Source organism: Cebus imitator, unplaced genomic scaffold (genome assembly GCF_001604975.1).
Source record: "Cebus imitator isolate Cc_AM_T3 unplaced genomic scaffold, Cebus_imitator-1.0 Scaffold375, whole genome shotgun sequence".
Lineage (NCBI taxonomy): Eukaryota > Metazoa > Chordata > Mammalia > Primates > Cebidae > Cebus > Cebus imitator.
In genome coordinates, this window is record NW_016107690.1 from 2,097,174 (window position 1) to 2,114,325 (window position 17,152).

At 63.5% G+C, this 17,152-nt stretch overlaps 3 protein-coding genes across 3 annotated transcripts in view; 1 reads left to right on the forward strand and 2 right to left on the reverse strand.

Annotated features, from left to right (window-relative positions):
* The window catches only part of JSRP1 (junctional sarcoplasmic reticulum protein 1), a 12,557-nt gene extending 9,553 nt beyond the window's left edge, over positions 1–3,004 (forward strand). The window contains exons 4-8 of the mRNA XM_017507373.2: positions 461–504; positions 646–772; positions 1,148–1,321; positions 2,246–2,337; positions 2,453–3,004. Of these exons, the coding sequence (XP_017362862.2) occupies positions 461–504; positions 646–772; positions 1,148–1,321; positions 2,246–2,337; positions 2,453–2,920 (905 nt within the window). The 3' untranslated portion in view covers positions 2,921–3,004. The remainder of the gene's footprint in view (positions 1–460; positions 505–645; positions 773–1,147; positions 1,322–2,245; positions 2,338–2,452) is intronic.
* A 168-nt stretch (positions 3,005–3,172) lies between these two features.
* On the reverse strand, positions 3,173–6,365 carry AMH (anti-Mullerian hormone). Its single transcript, XM_037731021.1, has 5 exons — positions 5,458–6,365; positions 4,731–4,873; positions 4,477–4,585; positions 4,231–4,390; positions 3,173–4,140 (listed from the first exon to the last, which is right to left on the reverse strand). The coding sequence occupies exons 1-5, from the start codon at positions 5,867–5,869 to the stop codon at positions 3,288–3,290; spliced, it is 1,677 nt and encodes a 558-aa protein (XP_037586949.1). The 5' UTR covers positions 5,870–6,365; the 3' UTR covers positions 3,173–3,287.
* Positions 6,366–6,493: 128 nt separating this feature from the next.
* Positions 6,494–17,152, reverse strand: part of SF3A2 (splicing factor 3a subunit 2) — a 12,827-nt gene continuing 2,168 nt past the window's right edge. The window contains exons 2-9 of the mRNA XM_017507481.2: positions 11,594–11,756; positions 10,488–10,559; positions 10,312–10,358; positions 9,551–9,660; positions 8,285–8,334; positions 8,049–8,189; positions 7,518–7,586; positions 6,494–7,422 (exon numbers count right to left, since the gene is read on the reverse strand). Coding sequence (XP_017362970.1) covers positions 6,622–7,422; positions 7,518–7,586; positions 8,049–8,189; positions 8,285–8,334; positions 9,551–9,660; positions 10,312–10,358; positions 10,488–10,559; positions 11,594–11,719 — 1,416 coding nt within the window. The 5' untranslated portion in view covers positions 11,720–11,756 and the 3' untranslated portion in view covers positions 6,494–6,621. The remainder of the gene's footprint in view (positions 7,423–7,517; positions 7,587–8,048; positions 8,190–8,284; positions 8,335–9,550; positions 9,661–10,311; positions 10,359–10,487; positions 10,560–11,593; positions 11,757–17,152) is intronic.

Sequence of the window (17,152 nt, forward strand, 5' to 3'; positions counted from 1 at the left end):
ATTCTCCTGCCTCAGCCTCCTGAGTAGCTGGGATTACAGGCATGCGCCACTATGCCCAGCTAATTTTTGAATTTTTAGTAGAGATGGGGTTTCACCATGTTGGCCAGGCTGGTCTTGAACTCCTGACCTCAGGTGATCCACCCGCTTCGGCCTCCCAAAGTGCTGGGATTACAAGTGTGAGCCACCGCATCCGGCCGCTATTTTCTTTAAAAAAATTTTTTTTTGCACAGATGGGGTCTCACTGTGTTGCTCAGGGTGCTCTGAAACTCCTGACCTCAGGTGATCCCCCATCTCAGCCTCCCAGAGTGCAGGGATTCCATGTGAGCCACCGGCCTGGCCTCCGCCTGCTTTTTATCTATAAGATGGGGATAGTCACCCGAACATCACGCAGCAGAGCCAGGGAAGAGGGTTGATTGGCCTGGGGGTCCCCACAACCTTGACTCTCCCTCTGTTCCCACAGGGACACCCAGGCTGGCCGACTCCGGGAGCGGGAGCGTGTCCCACGTGAGTAGCTGGGACCCCTCAGCCCTCTGAGGAGGTCTGGAGAGTTGGGGGCAGGCTGGCCCCGGGAGGAAGGTTTCAAAAGCCCACGGGGAGGCTTTGGCACTGGAAGGAAACAGGCGGAACGTCTCATGATTCCCACAGGACTCTCAGGAGTCGAGGGCTGAGGGTCGCAGTGTGGACACCAGGCCGAAGAAGATGGAAAAGGAGAAAGAACCTGCCGCCAAAGGGACCCCAGGAACGGGGAAGGAGAGGCTGAAAGCCGGAGCCAGTGAGTTTGCAGGAGGCCTGGGTGCGGTGTGGGGTGGGTGCGACTGGTGTGAGGCCCAGGTCCCGGGAGCTGGGTCCTTGGATTTGGGGAAGGGTGGGGGGTGTCCTGGTTGAGTGGTGCCGAAGTGTGGCAGGCAGGAGGAGACGGGCCGGGAGCCTCCGCTAATTCCTGCCAATACCCGCTAAGCCACTCAGCTCCGGGAAGTTCTCTTCCAGAAACTCTGGGCAGCCCCAGGCAGCTGCTGGGCACCCGAGGCTGGGTTCACCTGCGCCCAGGGCCGGGTTCAGGGCGCGCGCCTCCCTCTTGGCCTCTGCGCCCGGGGAAGGGGCGACGCGGAACCAGCGGCCACAGCGCAGCGCGCACTTGCCCCCGCAGGCCCTCGGAGCGTCCCCGCGCGCAAGAAGGCGCAGAGCGCGCCGCCCCCGCAGCCGCCGCCGCCGCCCCCAGCCCCGAGCGAGGAGCTGCCCTGGGGAGACGTGTCGCTCAACCAGTGCCTGGTGCTCGCCTCGCTGGTGGCGCTGCTGGGCTCGGCTTTCCAGCTGTGCCGCGGTGAGCGCGGGCTCCCCAGGGGTGGGGCGGGACTGGGGTCCACCTGCGCGCCGTCTCCTCCAGGGAAGTGCCCTTGGTCGCGAGGGTGGGGTCTGGGAGCCGCCTTCTCGGGGCTGGGTCTTGCGCGCCCCCATAATTGGTGCCGCTTGAGACTGGTGCCGCTTCCCTTAAGTGATGGACCTCGCGCGCCCCTGTCACCCCGGGTGGACCTTGCGCGGGGCCCATTCCCCCCGCCGAGAGGAGGTTCTGGCTTCCGGACGGACCTCGCGCAGCCCCTCCTCGCGCGGAGCGTTCCGCCGCTGTCCTCCTGCGCCCTCTTTGGGGACGGCTCCGCTCGGGAGCGCCTCCCGGGGCACCTCCTGCGACCCCTCCCTTGCTAGGGGTCTCCTACAGGCGCGGGGGGAGAATAACCAATTGAAAGAGCGAGGTTCCGGCCGGGCGCGGTGGCTCACGCCTGTAATCCCAGCACTTTGAGAGCCGGACGCGAGTGGATCGCCTCAGGCCGGGAGTTCAAGACCAGCCTGACCAACTTGGAGAAACTCCGCCTCTTACTAAAAATACAAAAATATCAGCTGGGTGTGGAGGCAGGCGCCTGTAATCCCAGATACTCGGTAGGCTGAGACGGGAGAATCGCCTGAACCGGGGAGACGGAGGTTGCGGTGAGCACTCCAGCCTGGGCAACAAGAGCGAAACTCCGTCTCAGATTAAATAAATAAATAGAAAAGAAAGGGCGAGGTTCGGAGGAGGGGCACTCCGCAGAGTCCTGGAGTCCCTTCCCACAGCTGGGGGCATCCTTAGCCTCAGCGGTATCCAGGGGAACCTCACTCCAACAATCTGGAAGGGGGGGTCTAGGGGCGAGAGAGGACGGACAGTGTGGTCCGAGCCTCGGCCCGGCTGACTCGGGTCCTGACCCTGTCGCTGTAGACGCCGTGGCTGGGGAGGCTGCAGTCCATGCGCCTGCGCTAGAGCCCTGGGTCCCGCCAGGCTCGGCCCCGAGGGAGCCATCGTCGCCGCTGGTAAGCGCTTCCTTCCAGTGACTGCGGGCAGTGAGGCCTTCATCCCCAGGGAAGGAGCCCGGGCCGGGGGGAAGGGGGACGCTCACCCCAGAACCCCACTGTGTCTGCCTTGCAGCCGAAGTTGGAGGCCTCGGCGCCCCCATCCGCGCCGCCTGCGTCCCCGGCCGAGGTAGAGGCCAGACCCAAGGTTCCCAGGAGTCGGGAGGCTGCAGAGAAGGACGAAGGGGAGCCTGGTGAGGCCACCGGAGAGGCCGCCGGCGAGGACGGAGCGCCCCTCGACGACCGGGGGCCCAAGGAGAGGCCTCGGAGAGAGGGGAAGCCGCGGAAGGAGAAGCAGCGGAAGGAGGAGAGGCCGAAGAAAGAGAGGCCGCGGAAGGAGGAGAGGCCACGGGCCACCAGGGAGCCCCGGGAAGCCCTACCCCGGCGCTGGGAGTCACGCGAAGGGAGCCACAGGCCGTGGGCGCGGGACTCCAGGGACGCCGAGCCCAAGAAGAGGCAGGTCTGGGTCTCCCCGCGGCGTCCCGACGAGGAGGAGCGGCCTCGGAGTCGCCAGAAGCTCCGCGCAGGCAAGGGGCGGGACTGAGCCGGCCCGCGCTCCGCGCACCAGCCCAGGGACCCCTTCTCGACGCCCCGCGGCTGTGGCGAAATAAAGCGAGTGCTGCGGCCACAGAGTCACCTGCTCCTTTACGCCTGGACCCGGCTCCGAGTCCGGGGCCTCAAAGACGGTATTGGGGCGCTTCAGGCAGAGGAGAGAACAGCTGAGCGCCGATGGGGCGGACCCGGGCGTGCGCGGGAGGAGAGGCCATCGGGCTCCCTAACACGCAAGGACACCCCACCGTTTACTTGCTGGTCTTTATTGGGGGCATGCTTGGGGGCGGAATAAATATGGGAAGGGGTGAGAGCTGGGGCGCCTCCAGCCCCTCGGGACAGGGGCCCGCGCGGCGCGGGGGTCACCGGCAGCCACACTCGGTGGCCACCATGTTGGGCACGTGGTGCGCGCTGATGCGTTCCTCCGACAGGCTGATGAGCAGCTTGCCCGCGTAGGCGGTGGGCACGCAGCAGGGAGGTCGCGCCAGGGCGGCCCCGCGGGCCTGCATCTTCAGCAGCAGCACCACGTGGTTGCCGTAGCGCGGGTTGCGGTCGGACTGCGGCCAGCCGCACGCGCCCTGGCAATTGTTGGCCTGGTAGGTCTCGGGGATGAGTACGGAGCGCTCGGCGCGGAGGTCCACGCTGAGCTCGTGCAGCGCGCACGGCCCGTTGGCGGCGGTGGCCCCCGCGCTGCGCTGCGCCCGCCCCAGCCCGCGCGGATCCCAGCGGCGCCACTCCGCGCGCAGCCCCTGCAGCGCCTTCAGGAGCAGCAGCGCTCGCAGGGAACCGCCGGGGCCACCTGGGCAGAGCGCGAGAAGGCGCTCCAGCAGTGGGGCTGCGGCCGGAGGCAGACCCGGGAGGCCGCGCAGCTCGGCAGCCGCCGCCTGCAGCTCGGCAGTCACGCGGCGCACCAGGGCCGTGGCCCACGGCGCCGACGTGGGTTCCTGCAGGGGCGCGGGGTCCCCGGAGACGGTGGCCGCGGCGGGCGGCAGCAGCAGCAGCAGCGGCTCCTCGCCGTCCAGCAGGCGCTCCAGCGCCGCGGGGTCGGACAGGTTGACCAGACCCTGCGGGAAGCCGGCCAGCGCACCCGGGTCCAGTGCCAGGCGCGGCGCTGAGGCCCGGGCCGGGGAGCCCCGCAGCGCCCGCACCAGGCGCGTGAGCGTCTCCAGGAAGGGGTCTGCGCTGGGCGGCGACTCCTCGAGCTCCGCGGATGGCCTGGAACCCGCAGTGGGGAGAGTTGGGGGCGGGTGCGAGGCCACGCCACCACCGCCTGGTCCTGCCCCATGCCCCCGGGCCTGCGCGCACCTGGGTGGAGGGAGGGGCACGGTGTCCAGCTGGCCGTGCGCGGGCAGTGGCGCAGGCTCGGACCGCGGCAGCAGGAGCAGGGCCGGGGTCATCCTAGTGAAGCAGCGGCGGTCGTCGCCAAATAGCAGCGCCTTCAGCCGGGCCGTACTCAGGGGGGCGCCTGCGGTGGGGGGGCGGGGGCTGGCTCAAGGGCTGGGAGCCGGGGGCAGCCGACCTAGCGCCCCGTCCATCTCCACGCGGACCTACCTTCTCCTCGAGGCTGCAGGGTCAAGGCCAGCCCGGAGCCGCGCCAGGCTCCCGCGGGGCGGTCCACCGCCAACACCAAGTAGTGGGTGTCCCGGGACGGGCAGAGGCTCTGCGGAGAGCAGGGCCTCAGCCCGGCTGGGTGGAGGCTTACCCAGCCTGGCTCGACCCGCCCCTTCCTCCCAGCACCACAGACCCTGCAACAAATCCACACCCCTGCTGCCGCTGGGGAACTGCCCCATGAAACTCCCTGGTACCTGGGAACCCAGCAGCCCAGCCCTCGTCACAGTGACCTCGGGGCCAGGCCCAGGGTACAGCACCAGCAGCGCCAGCTCCGGGGGGCCAGCTCCTCCAGGCGGGGGCTCCTGGAACCTGAGCGAGGGTGTCGGCTCCCACGTCACTGCAGCCAAGACAGCAGGGAACACCTGAGCCATTGAAGGCCAGGACCTTCCCACATGCCTCTGGGAGCCTTTGGGGTCCATCCCTGCCACTCCGGCCGCTGTGCAGGGGACCTCGTGGGGGTACGAGGGTTCCTCTCTTCGCTGCCTTCCTACAGCCAGGGAGCGGTGACAACCGGGCAGGCATGGATGGAGTCTGAGGCTGTGGGTGGGGCTGCCCCCCTGCAGTCTCTGGGTTGGGGCTCCCGATGAAGCCCTTTCCCCCTAGGGAGTCTCCCAGGGTAGTGGCCCTGAGAACAGGCTGCCTGGGTATGGGGCTGTGGGGAGGAAGGTCCCTGCGCCCTGCTGCTTCTTCATGGGTGGCGAGATGGGCATGTCTCTGGCACTGCAGCAGGCACAAGTCTGAGAACTGGGCTTCAGGGACAGGACAGAGAGTGGTGCCCACCTCCCAGGCCACAGACTCACAGCCGACCCAGGAGCAAGACCACAGCCTTCTGGCCCGGGGTGGGGGCTCTGCCAGCCCCTAATCCTCCCTAGGAGGACCACCAGGTCAGTGATGCCAAGCTCAGGGCTGGGACCCACGTACCTTCCTCCAGGTGCAGGACCACCAGGCGCTGTCCCCCAGGGCCCCGAAGCCAGGCCCCCAGCCGCTGCAGAGAGAGCAGGGCGGCCTGCCTGTCGCCGGGGCTGCAGACCCCAAAGGTGGCCAGGTCTTGGGGGCCCCAGCGGGCCTGCTGCACGGCTCCCAGGAAGGCCTGCTCATAGCCTCTCAAAGTCCCCACCACCCGCAGGGGGGTGCTGCTGCCATTGCTGTCCCCACCCAGTGCCACTAGGCACAGAGGTTCTTGGGGGCTGCCTGGCGGCCAGTCCACGTCTTCTCCAAAGATGAGGCCACCAGTGGCCACAGCTGGCTCCTCTACTCCAAGGGTCTCAGTCCCTAGCAGAGCCCCCAGGGCAGACAGCACCAGGGCCAGGTGGGCGAGAGGCGGGCCCTGCATTGTGGGTGATGCGAGGGACTGGGCTGCCCGCCTTAAGTGGGCCAAGTGGAAGGTGGGGTGTTTGTGCAGGCAGACGGGTCCCTATATCCTCTGCCGCGACCTTGGGGGACAGTGCCCGGCGCCCACACTCCAGGCAAAGTGGCCTTCTCAAAGATCCCTTTCTGTCGCCGGCAGCCTATCTCCCTCCCCGGCAGTGATAGAGCTGGGCCTAATGTGTCAACACGTTGTCCTTGAGGGCCCGTCCCCAGAAGGCACAGCAGTGCAGCCAGACTACACAGCGCTGGGGGGCGGGGAACCAGATGTCCTGGGTGCTGGGCCTCGAGGAGGAGGGTCCCAAGTCAGCAGGGGCTCCCTGTCCCCTGTTCACCCTCCGCACAGCTAGTGGGCTATCCGGAGACCCCAAGGATATCCTGGAGTCTCTGCTCTTCCCTCCTCAGGACATGACCCCAGACATACTCCTAGATGGCTGGTGGGGTCTGTCCACCAGGCCACCTCCAGGGCACAGCTGCCTCTTAGGCTCCCACAGGTGTCTCCCGGTGGGCCCCAGGCCCTCCCCAGTCGCCCAAATGCGGAATGGTGCCGTGCCTGGCACTCCCACACAGCATTCACACGGGAGGGCGGCGCTGCGGAATCCATGCACTCAGGGCTGGGGGAGGCCGTTTAATGAGCCGGGATAGTACAAAAGAGCAGCCTTCCCTCCATGGGAAAGGCAGCAGCACCTGGGCCAGGCTTGCTGGGAAGGGAGCAGCTTCTCAGTTGGTGGGGGGAGGGGGAGGTATGTTCCCTGGGCCTTCGGAGGGAAGTGGGGGCCTCAGCATTGGGGGCATGGGAGTTGGGGGGTGTACCCCAGGATTTGAGGGATGAACTCCAGGAGGCTGAGTGTGGACCCCAGGAGCTGACGGATGGACCCCGGGAGGTTGGGGGTGGACCCCCGGGGCCTGAGGGTGCATCCCTGGGGCTGGTGGGTGCACCCCTGGGGCCTGAGGGTGAACAGCCGGGGCTGCTGGGTGCACCCCTGGTGCCTGGGGGTGAACTCCTGCTGATGGGGGTGGGTGGACCCCCGGGGCTGGTGGGTGGACTCCAGGGGCTGGTGGGTGAACCCCAGGGGCTGGTGGGTGAACCCCAGGAGCTGGTGGGTGAACCCCGGGGGCTGGAGGGTGGACTCCGGGAGCTGGGGGGTGGACCCCAGAGGTTGGTGGGTGGACCACAGGGGCTGGGGGATGGACGCCAGGGGCTGGGGGGTGGACCCCAGGAGCTGGGGGATGGACCCCAGATGTGGGGGGGTGCACCACTGGGGCCGGGGGGTGGACCCCTGGAGCTGGCGGGGGTAGCTGGGGTGGTCCTGGGGGCCCTGAGGGCGCAGGCCCCGTGGGGGGCATGGGTGGCAGAGGCAGGCCTCCTGGCGGGGGCGGCGGCAAAGACTCCGGCAGTGGTGGCCGAGGGGGCAGACCGTTCATCAGCGGGGGTGGAGGCCGCTTCACCCCAGGGGGCCCAGCTGGGAGGCTGGGCGGAGCCGGGGGCTTCTCCATCTTAAAGTGGAACTGGAGAAAGAACTAGAGAGACGAAAAAGGCTCAGCAGGTGCGGCTGGGGACTGGGCTGCCAGGGCCCGGGCAGGAGGGAGTCGAGGTACCCAGGTCAGCCACTGACCTGCTTGGTCTCCCGGTTCCAGTGGGTCCAGAACTTGCCCTCCGCCTTGTCGATCTCTCTGCTTGGCACCTGGGAGGGCGGGGGACAGAGAGGGCTCCTGGTCCCTGCGACCTCAGGATCGCCATCAGGCAGGAGGCTCAACGCAGCCCGAGGTACCAGCCTCCTTGGCCTGGACCACGCCCTGGGAGCCCAGTGGAAGGCCCCGGCCTGACACGACCCTCCTGACACAGGGTTCAGTCTGGAGTGAAACAGAGCCGGCCTCAATGCCAGCTCGCTGCCAGCCCTACCCTGCGCAGTCACTGTCTACATTGTTTACTGATGGCCACCCTGGCCAGGCGTGGGCGCAGGCTGCGGGAAGCCCCCCAACAGCCTGGCCCGGGAACGGAGGTCACCTGGCGAAGGCCTCACCGCCCGGCGCTCAGCCCTGCCGGCTCTCCCTTCTCCACGGGCACTATGCAGTCCAAGCAGGCGCCCTCCCACAAAGCCAGGAAGCCCGATGGGAGGGGTGCCCTGCCCCCGCAGCCACGCTACCTTGAAGGCGATGGTCTCGTAGGGCTCGGCAGCCATCAGCAGGTACTGCCAGCGCCGGTCCGGGGGCTCGATCCGCTGCTCGTAGGCAGACATGAAGCGGTGGCGCGGCATGATGCCCTCGGCGATCTCAGGGTAGTCGATCTGCGGAGACACGGCTGGGTCGCAGCGCCGCCTGTCGGACGGACGCACGCCTGTGGCAGCCCCCCCCCCGCCCCCGCCTGGACCCCTGAGCTCACCTGGAAGAGGAGGCTCTGCTGGCCCATCTCCGAGTCCCTCTGCTTGGTCACTGCAACACAGAAGGCTCTCAGGTCCCAGCCGCCTGCCCCCCCCGAAGCTGAGGGACCTGGGCCGGACTAGTGCCACCCACTGAGAGGGCGGGACCCCGGGAGCAGCCCTGGGGCTCCAGGCAGCCGCTGGACTCTGCCGCTACTCTCGGTGTCTGGAATGCTGCTATAGCGAAGGCACAGGTGCGCCAGAGCTGAGCTACCTGCGGGGTCACTCAGCCAGGGACCGAGGTGGGTGCTCCTTTGTCCCCATTCCCAGAGCCCTTCACCCTAGGGAGCTGGGACACCACCAGCCAGTGTCAGGGCCACCGGGCAGGAAGGGCCCTTCGGCACTCTGCTCTGGGATTCAAGTGGGGCTGCCTGAACAGGGCCCACACCGTGGCAGGGTGAGTGAGGGAGGACACCCTTCCCACCAGAGGTCAGCCGCCTGAACCCCGGGAACGGCTGCTGGGGTGGGGGCTGAGTCCCTGCCGGGCCACCTGGCTCTCCACACAGCCTCTGGCATGCACGCTCACAAGCCCCCTGCCTCCCCACTACCCTGAGCCGAAGCCCAGGACCTGTCAGGGCCTCCCGGCCCGGGGCTGCCACTGTAACTGCCCTCGTCATCCAGCACACCTGCCCTGGGCCTCTGCCCTACAGGCTGCTGTCAGGAGGCCGGGCACACAGGACATCCCCACCTTCCCTGAAGGACACGTGGCGGGGAGCCTGCCCGCCTTCCCGACCCCTACGGACACACGTCTATCTTCTACTCTGTCGCTTCCCAGCTCTCTGAACCAGGTCACCGGCAACCACGTCCACTGCTGAGGGTCCCAGAGGGAGCCCCCAATAGCCGCTTCACCCCGTCCTCTTCCTTCTGAGGCTAAGAGGAGTGGAACCCAGTTTCAAGGTTAACGGGAGAGAGGCATCAGGCTCACCACACCCCCACTTCCACTCTTTTGCTTGGCAAGAATTCCCAGAAGCTTCCACAACAACGGATGCGAGGCACAGAGGCGGCCGGGCAAGGGGGGCACAGACTGGGGCTCCGCTGGGAAAGGGGCCACTGGGTGAGATGGGTGCTTATCGGGCCCAGCCTGACAGCTCCCAGACACAGCGCCAGATGCTGTGAGCGGGTGAGGGATGGCCACCAAGGCCGTAAAGCAGCAGCTCAGGGACGAGGGTCTCAGGGCTGCGGCTCCTGCGCCGGAGCGCAGGGAACCCATTCACGCAGAGCAGACTCACCTTTGTAGCCCGGGCGGCCGATCTTCACAAACTTCTTCACCTCCACCTTGACCTTCTCAGGCGCGGGCTGGGCAGGGGCCTCCTTGGCCTCCTTGGCCGCTCGCCGGGCCCTGCGGGCAGAGTGGACGTGGTGCTGGGGCCCTCTACGCACAGGTGCCAGGGACACAGGCCCAGGCACCAGTAGCCCCTGACCTCAGAGCTCACTACAAACCAAGGGATGAGGAGGGCCGGGGGCCGGGGAGGGGCGCTGGGGTTTGGACCAGGACACGGGTGAGACAGGGATGTTCTCTTCCTGTCACGCTGCTCACTGTCCCTGCCTGGAGCCCTTCCCACAACTCCACGCCTCTGCTCTTGTTTTTTTTTTTGAGACAGAGGTTCACTCTTGTCGCCCAGGCTGGAGTATAATGGCGCCATCTTGGTTCACCACAACCTCCGCCTCCCAGGTTCAAGACCCTCCTGCCTCAGCCTCCAGAGTAGCTGGAATCACAGCTGTGCACTGCCATGTCAAGCTAAATTTTGTATTTTTAGTAGAGGTGGAACTTCACCATGTTGGTCAAGCTGGTCTCAAACTCCTGACCTCAGGTGATCCACCCGCCTCAGCAATACAGCCTATGTTCTCTAATGCTCCCCAGAGACCTTACTCCAGCGCCCAGGGAGGCCCAGGCCAGGCTGGTTTCCCCGCTGCGGAGCTGTGGCCCTGGAGGCTCGCAGAGACCAGCGCTGCTGGAGCAGCAGACATGAGACGGGGGCGAGGTACTCACAGGTTGGTCTGGTGCTTCTTCCCCTGGGTATGTGCCAGATAGCTCCCCTGGAGTGGAAGGGAAACGCGGGTGACTTGAGGCCGAAGGGACAGACACGGGCAGTCCCCCAGCTGTCCGCTGTTCAACCCGCCCCTGTCCCCAAACCCCAAGCCGACCAGGGCCGGTGGAGGCCGCACCTCGTTGTTGTGAAGCGTCAGGCAGAGCTTGCATTCATAGGAGCCCAGGTGGTTTTTCATGAAGTATGGGTCCTGGAGGGGAAGAACAGGTACCCCCTTAGAGAGACGATCATGGCCTGCCCTGCGGTTCGGGCCCTCAGAGGTGGGACCCCCTTTCTGTGGAGGCCTGGCTGTTCCTGATGGATCCGGCGAGGGGCCTCGTGAGCACGCGTGTGGCCACCTGGGGCTGTGGCCTAGGCTTTGAGCAGGGGGGGTTCCCAGGGAGCCCCGACACCACCTTCCTGGTGGTTCTGAGACACGGAGGCAGAGCCAGGACAGCAGCGCCCATCACTCCTGACGCAGGGAGCCGTCCGCCACCAGGCCAGGGGTCAGCACAAGGCAGACACAGGCATGAGAAGAGCAAACGGGTCACATGGAAGGCCACGCGCATCCGTAGGCCCTGAGCTGGGGCAAGCGGGCAGACACTTCTCGTCTCAGACCCTGGAGTTCAAACCCTAACTCCACCCCCTGCGGCGTGGCACCCCTCCACCGTGATCTCATCTGGAAGACAAGGAAAGTCACAAAGCCTATGTTGCAGGCCAGGCCTGTGGGGCATGTCAGCGACACGGCCCTGGGGGATCCTGGTGGAGTTCAAAGTCTAAGGAAGCGCACACTGGCAGGGTCTCGGCTGGGGACCCACCCTCACAGGGACCCAGGCAATGTCTGGGGACACCTGTGTTTGTCCTGATGGGGGAGCTCCTGGCACGGAGTGGGTGGGGGCCAGGGATGCTGCTTGGCACCCTGCAGTGCCCGGGACGCCCCCAGCCCAGAGAATGCTGCAGCCCCGACGTCCATGGTGCTGAGGGGGACCCGGCTCACCCCGCCTCTGCACAAGGTAAAATCAAATCCTTCACTGCATCTGACTGGACTGACACCAGCTCTCTCCATTTCCAAAAACTGAATGATGCCCAACAGGCGGCATGGCACAGAGCAAACCATTTCCACCCGGGGCTCAGAGCCACAGAGGGCCTGCTGTCTGGGGTGGCTGGACAGGAGCTGCGGCTGCTGGGCGGCAACAGGAGCGTCCAGCCCCGGGGAATGCATCGCGCAGCCCAGGCGGCCCCCACCTTATTGATGTCGATGGTCTCCAGGGCCAGCTGCCGGAGGCGCTCCCTGCGGTCACGGTTGCTCTCGGAGGAGGAGGCCACGCCCCCGCTCCCGGTCTTGCCCCCAGGGCGATGTTGGAAGTCCATGGTGTTGGCCTCCGGGCTTCAGCAGACTGGGAGACACCTGTGGAGGAGTGTGAAGATGGCTCAGAAGGCAGGGCTGCTGCTGGCACCTCCTAGGGCACCCAGCCTGTGGAGGCCAAGAGGAGAGTGAGGGGGGCGGTGAACTCAGGGCTGCTGCTGCCACCTCCCGGGGCCGGGCGGTCAGGTCGGGGCCAGCAAGGCTGCTCCTCCCCCTGCACTCCCAGCGCCAGGGTCTCACCAGCCCTCAGGGGGCCACCCACTAGTGCACTGAGTCTCTGCCAGGGGGCCGGGGCCCACTGTGGGCCAGGCACAGACATGAGGAAACTGGAGCCTGCCTCCAACTGACCATGCGGGAGGGTGGAGGGGAAGCCGCTCCAGCCCAGAGTGCCAAGGCCTGGAGACCTGAAATGGTGACGGGGAGCCAGAGAAGGCACAACCAGGGGAGACGAGGCCAAATTCTCACCACCGGGTCACCACCTCCAGGAAGCCATCGGGACTGCCCAAGCCCCCAGTGAACACCTTCCTCTCAACTCCCTCTCGAGTTGGCTACGCTTACTTGTCCCAACCTGACTTCTATCTCTCGGAATCCGCTGTGAATTTTCTGGGCGGCAAAGGAGACGTGGATCTTCCGGTCTTCACTGGGTAACACCCAGGAGATCAGCCACATCTGCCTGTGGCGCAGGACGGCTCTCCTGAGTCCCAAACACCCGCTTCCCGACGCAGCCCTCCGCCACTGTTCCACACCCTCTCAGGCTCTGCGCAGACCCAAGCTCCAGGCAGCTTCCTCTCCTCACCTGACGCTTTTCCCCTGCCTGCTCAACCTGTGCCCCCGGCCCTGGTTTAAAGGCCTTGGGTGAGCTCAGAGAGATGCGACCCAGCATACAAGTGAATCATTTATTACCCCCCAAAGACGTCCACATGCGAATCCCTGGGACCTGTGAACCCATCGCCTCGCACAGCAGGAAAGGGAGGCACACAGGTGGGCTTGAGGATCTCAAAACAGCAGGCGACCCTCACAGCATCCTCGTGAGAGGAGGGGGAGGCTGAGGGGCAGAGAGGCTGGGCTGTGGCTGTGAACAGGGAGGACTCGTGGAAAGGCGGGAAGAGTTCTGCTCGCAGAAGGGATGGAGCCTCGTGGACTGTTTGGACTTCTGGCCCCAGATCCAGAAGCGGATGCAGCCGTGTCACCTGGACTGCTGTGCCTGCAGTGATCTGCCACGGCGGCCGCAGGGGTGTGGTGCACGCGGAGGTACAGGCCAGTGGTGCTGCTGACCCGTGGTGGGGCCTGAGGTCACTCCTCACCTATGGGGGCCCAGGACCCTCCCCACCCAGTCTTTATTCCCCGGACAAGTTTATGACAATGATCAGGTGTGGTAGCTGGTGGGACGGGCTGCCGAGCTCACTGCAGTATCACAGGGAGAAGTTCAGACGCCACAAAAGCCCACCTAGAGATGCCCATCTTTACATATTGTCGCGTAAACAAGAAACCACCATCGTGACCATCGCTATCCCTTCACAAACAAAGAACATTCCAATGTGAAAAAGGAGACGGTGGCACCGGAAGGACTGTCCTCTGCCGGGAACGCCACCCTCTGGCCCGTGGGACGCTCCCTGCCTCGGGCTTCTTGGCCACGTGTTCTTCAGGACCGGGGGAACTGCACCCCATCCGCGCTGGCACTGGGGCCGTCAGCCGCAGGCCACTCCGACGCCACAATCCCTGCTGCGGCGCCAGCTCACGGCTGCCTGGGAGGCTCCGTCTCTGACTGGCCCACAGGCCGGGCAGGATTAGTGGGTACCGCCTGGACATATTCATGACGTGCCTAATTTCTCTCTGGAGGACGTTCAAGTATTTCCTGGTCAAGGGGCATGAAACTCACATCAGGGATGAGCGTGCGGAGCCCAGCGAGCTGCCTCCCACCAGGCCAAGGCGGCACCTGCGTCTCCACACACAGAAACCAGTCCCCCATGCATCTCAGCACCGAGAAGCCCCCGCCGGGGACTGTGCAGGAAGGCAGGGAATCGGCCTTCTTTCACAGATGTACCCCAAGAACCCAGGAGGGGCCTGGTGCTGGGAGGAACACCCCCAGGTCTCTGTGAGTCATCAAGCGCTCCACTCTCCCAGGAGGATGGCCTATTTCTTTCATGAGGAAGGAATTCAGCAGCATGAGAACGCCCCGCTGTCCCTGGCCGTGGCCTCTCCGGGACCACGCCACCATTCTGAGGCTGAGCTCTGCAGAGCCATCACTGGTCTCTACCCCCAAGCCTGTGCTCTCCCCCACGGTGCCATGGCATCCTCATGGCCAGTGCCAGAGGCTGCTGGCAGAGAGAAGAGCAGAGAGCAGGACGTGTCTTTGGAGGCCCCAGGGCCCAGGAGGAATGGGGCTCGGTCGCAGGAGTGACCTGCACTTTGCTCCTCCAAGCAGGAAGAGGCGGCCCAGCTTCTGGGCCAGGATAGCTGCAGGTGGCCAAACAAAGAGCCACTGATGTATCCTCATACACTTATTAACCCCTCACATTTTAGTGACATTTCTAGAATGTTCTAATGACTCCATGGCTGGACGGACCTGGAAAAGGAACTCAGATGCTAAATGGGAACGAAGCCAAGAGTTCAAATTGATCTGGGGTGAGCCCAGGTGCCACTTCTCACTTCTTTCCAGATTCAAGCGATTCTCCTGCCTCAGCCTCCCGAGTAGCTGGGACTACAGGTGTGTGTCACCATGCCCGGCTAACTTTTTCTATGTTTAGTAGAGACAGGGTTTTCACTGTGTTACAGCGAGATGGTCTCTATCTCCTGACCTCATGATGCGCCCACCTCGGCCTCCCAAAGTGCTGGGATTACCGGTGTGAGCCACCGCACCTGTCCGCCCAGGTACTTCTTAAAGCAGCCAGACGGAACACTCAAGCGGCCAGTGGCTGGCTCAGGACACGAGCTCCAGCTGTCACAGGGGGCACCTGTGGAGTCTGACTGGCCCTCAGAAACCCAAATCAGTACTCAGCCACTCACCACGTAATAAACTCTGATCCAAAAACCAGAAACCGTCCGAACCCAAGCCTGGCCGGCACGGCCACTCAACACCCGCACTGTCCGCCTCGGCAGCTGAGATGGGCAGCGCCCTGGGGAAGGCCACACACTCCGATCCCCCACCACCCTGCAGTCGATCAGAACGTTCCTCCCAGAACTGGCATACAAGGGCCCCGGCAGTTAGAGAGGCAGGCCCAGCAGAGCAAGGGGCCCCGGGCAAGCTGAAGAGGGGGCTGAGTCACAGCCTGCCGACTGGGCAGCGGGAATCCCTGCGGTTCCGCCCAGCCCGAACCCCTGCCCAGGGGGAGGCCAGGAATCTTTTCTGGGTAAACAGCACCAGAAGAATTCTCAAATACTGGCATTCAGGGCCCCCACACCTCAAAGAAAAGCCCCACTCCTCGCCGGGCCACTGGGCAGGAGGCCTCCCTGGATGAGGAGCGGAGCTCACACAGGGCTGCCGGCCGCTTTGTTCTTAAAGAGAAACACACGCCTCTGAGAACAAAGAGACTTGATGGGAACCCCAACGTGAGATCGCTGCCACCCTGCTCCGTCCTCGGGGAAGTTGACGCACCGGAAAACCAGAACAGGGCCCTGAATGATAACAACCTGAATTCAAACAAAAAGCAGCCCTTGAAAAATACAGACAGGACAATCTATCAATGTTCCTGGAGCTCTAAAAGAAAACAAAAAAGAGAAAAAGAATAAAGAAACACACAGATGGGACAAGCTAAACAAAAAATTCCATATAAAATGCAGACGGGATGATCCAAACAAAAAATCCCGTCGCGGAGTCTGAAGCTGAGCCAGACACAGCTTTCATAAAGAAAGCCAAAACTTGGAAAAACAGGAGGACAAGCAAGAACCCAGGCGACACTGGAAGGAGAACAAAAAAAATACCCAACAAAATAAAACATGAAAAATATTATCAAAGAAACAATAATGTAAGAACATTAACAAGAAAATTACAAACAAAAACAAAACCCGAGACTAAAAGAACCAAGCTGTTCAGACAGCAAGGACCCACCAAGACGAACAAACAGAAAGACCCCTGGTCAACAGGGAAATCAGGAAATCTCACACCAAGAAGAATGTGAGGCTTCTGCCAGACAGAAACCACCACAGAGCATCAGCGGCCAGCGAACCGGCCATCTTTTGAGAACAGCACTGAAAACAGAGCTTTCACGGTTCTGAACACACACAGACTTTCTCCTTCCTTCCTTCTCTTTCTGTCTCTCTCTCTCTTTTTTTTTTCAGATGAATTCTCACTCTCGCCCAGGCTGGAGAGCAGCGGCGCCATCTGGGCCCACTGCAACCTCCGCCTCCAGGGTTCAAGTGATTCTCCAGCCTCACCCTCCCGAGTAGCTGGGATTACGGGCCTGCAACACCACACCTGGCTAATGTTTGCATTTTTATAGCGATGGGGTTTCTCGAAGCTGGCCAGTCTGGTCTTGAACTCCAAAGTCAGGTGATCCGCCCACCTCAGCCTCCCAAAGTGCTGGAGTTACAGGCGTGAGCCACTGTGCCCGGCCTACAAATACAGATTTTCAATCTGGATTTTTATACCCCACCAAATTCCTAACTATGTGGGTAAATAAACTCATTTTCAGACAATCAAGGACCACCCCCCCGCCAACAAAACAATCATCTACTTCTTCAAAAGCTACCAGAAGCTCTCCTCTGACAGCATGGAGAGGAAGGGATGGCCACACTGGAAACATCGAGGCAGGCCCCGGGCAGCAAGGACCGGACGCTCTGGGATAACAGCCCCACCTCTAGGGCAGAGCACAACCAGTCCCACCTGGAGGAGGGGATACGCGGGTCTTGGGGGGAAGTGGTTAGGGAGAGATGGATTTATTTAAACCTGTGCGAAATACAACTGACAGGTGTGTGAGACGTTGGAGCTCTGTGAGGAACAAAGCAAACAGGTAAAAGAAAACCAGGCTACGAGAGGCTGCGGCGGGAGAACTGCCTGAACCCAGGAGGCAGAGGCTGCAGAGAGCCGAGATCGAGCCCCTGCACTGCAGCCTGGCAACGGGGCAAGGCTCTGTCTCAAAAAGAAAAAGAAAAGAAAACCAGGCTAATGGTGAAAAACAACTTAATTAGCTTTAAGGGAAGAAAGAGCGATAAAAGAAAAGCCCAACTGAACATATTACTTGCTTTAGCAACCAACAAAGACCTACTCCCGCGGAAAACATAAGCCCACTGAGGATGTGGAAGGTGAAGGTGCAGGGGGTGGCTGGGAGGGAGGTAGTCTCAACCACCCTGACATGAAACCAGCAGATCAATCCAGGAAGAAGCGTGTTATTTACGAAGGTAAAGACCAGGGGACAGCCGGACCAACATGGCAAAACCCCCCATCTCTACAAAACAATACAAAAATTAGCTGAGCCGGGCGTGGTGGCTCACGCCTGTAA

What these genes read in the sequence shown, in the direction of transcription:
- AMH (XM_037731021.1), bottom strand. Translation starts at nt 5,869, where the DNA reads ATGCAGGGCCCGCCTCTCGCCCACCTGGCCCTGGTGCTGTCTGCCCTG. An exon ending in GGTCCTGCACCTGGAGGAAG is followed by an intron (nt 4,874 to 5,457) that starts GTACGTGGGTCC and finishes TCTTGGCTGCAG; the next exon opens with TGACGTGGGAGCCGACACCC. An exon ending in CCTGCAGCCTCGAGGAGAAG is followed by an intron (nt 4,391 to 4,476) that starts GTAGGTCCGCGT and finishes CCCCCACCGCAG; the next exon opens with GCGCCCCCCTGAGTACGGCC.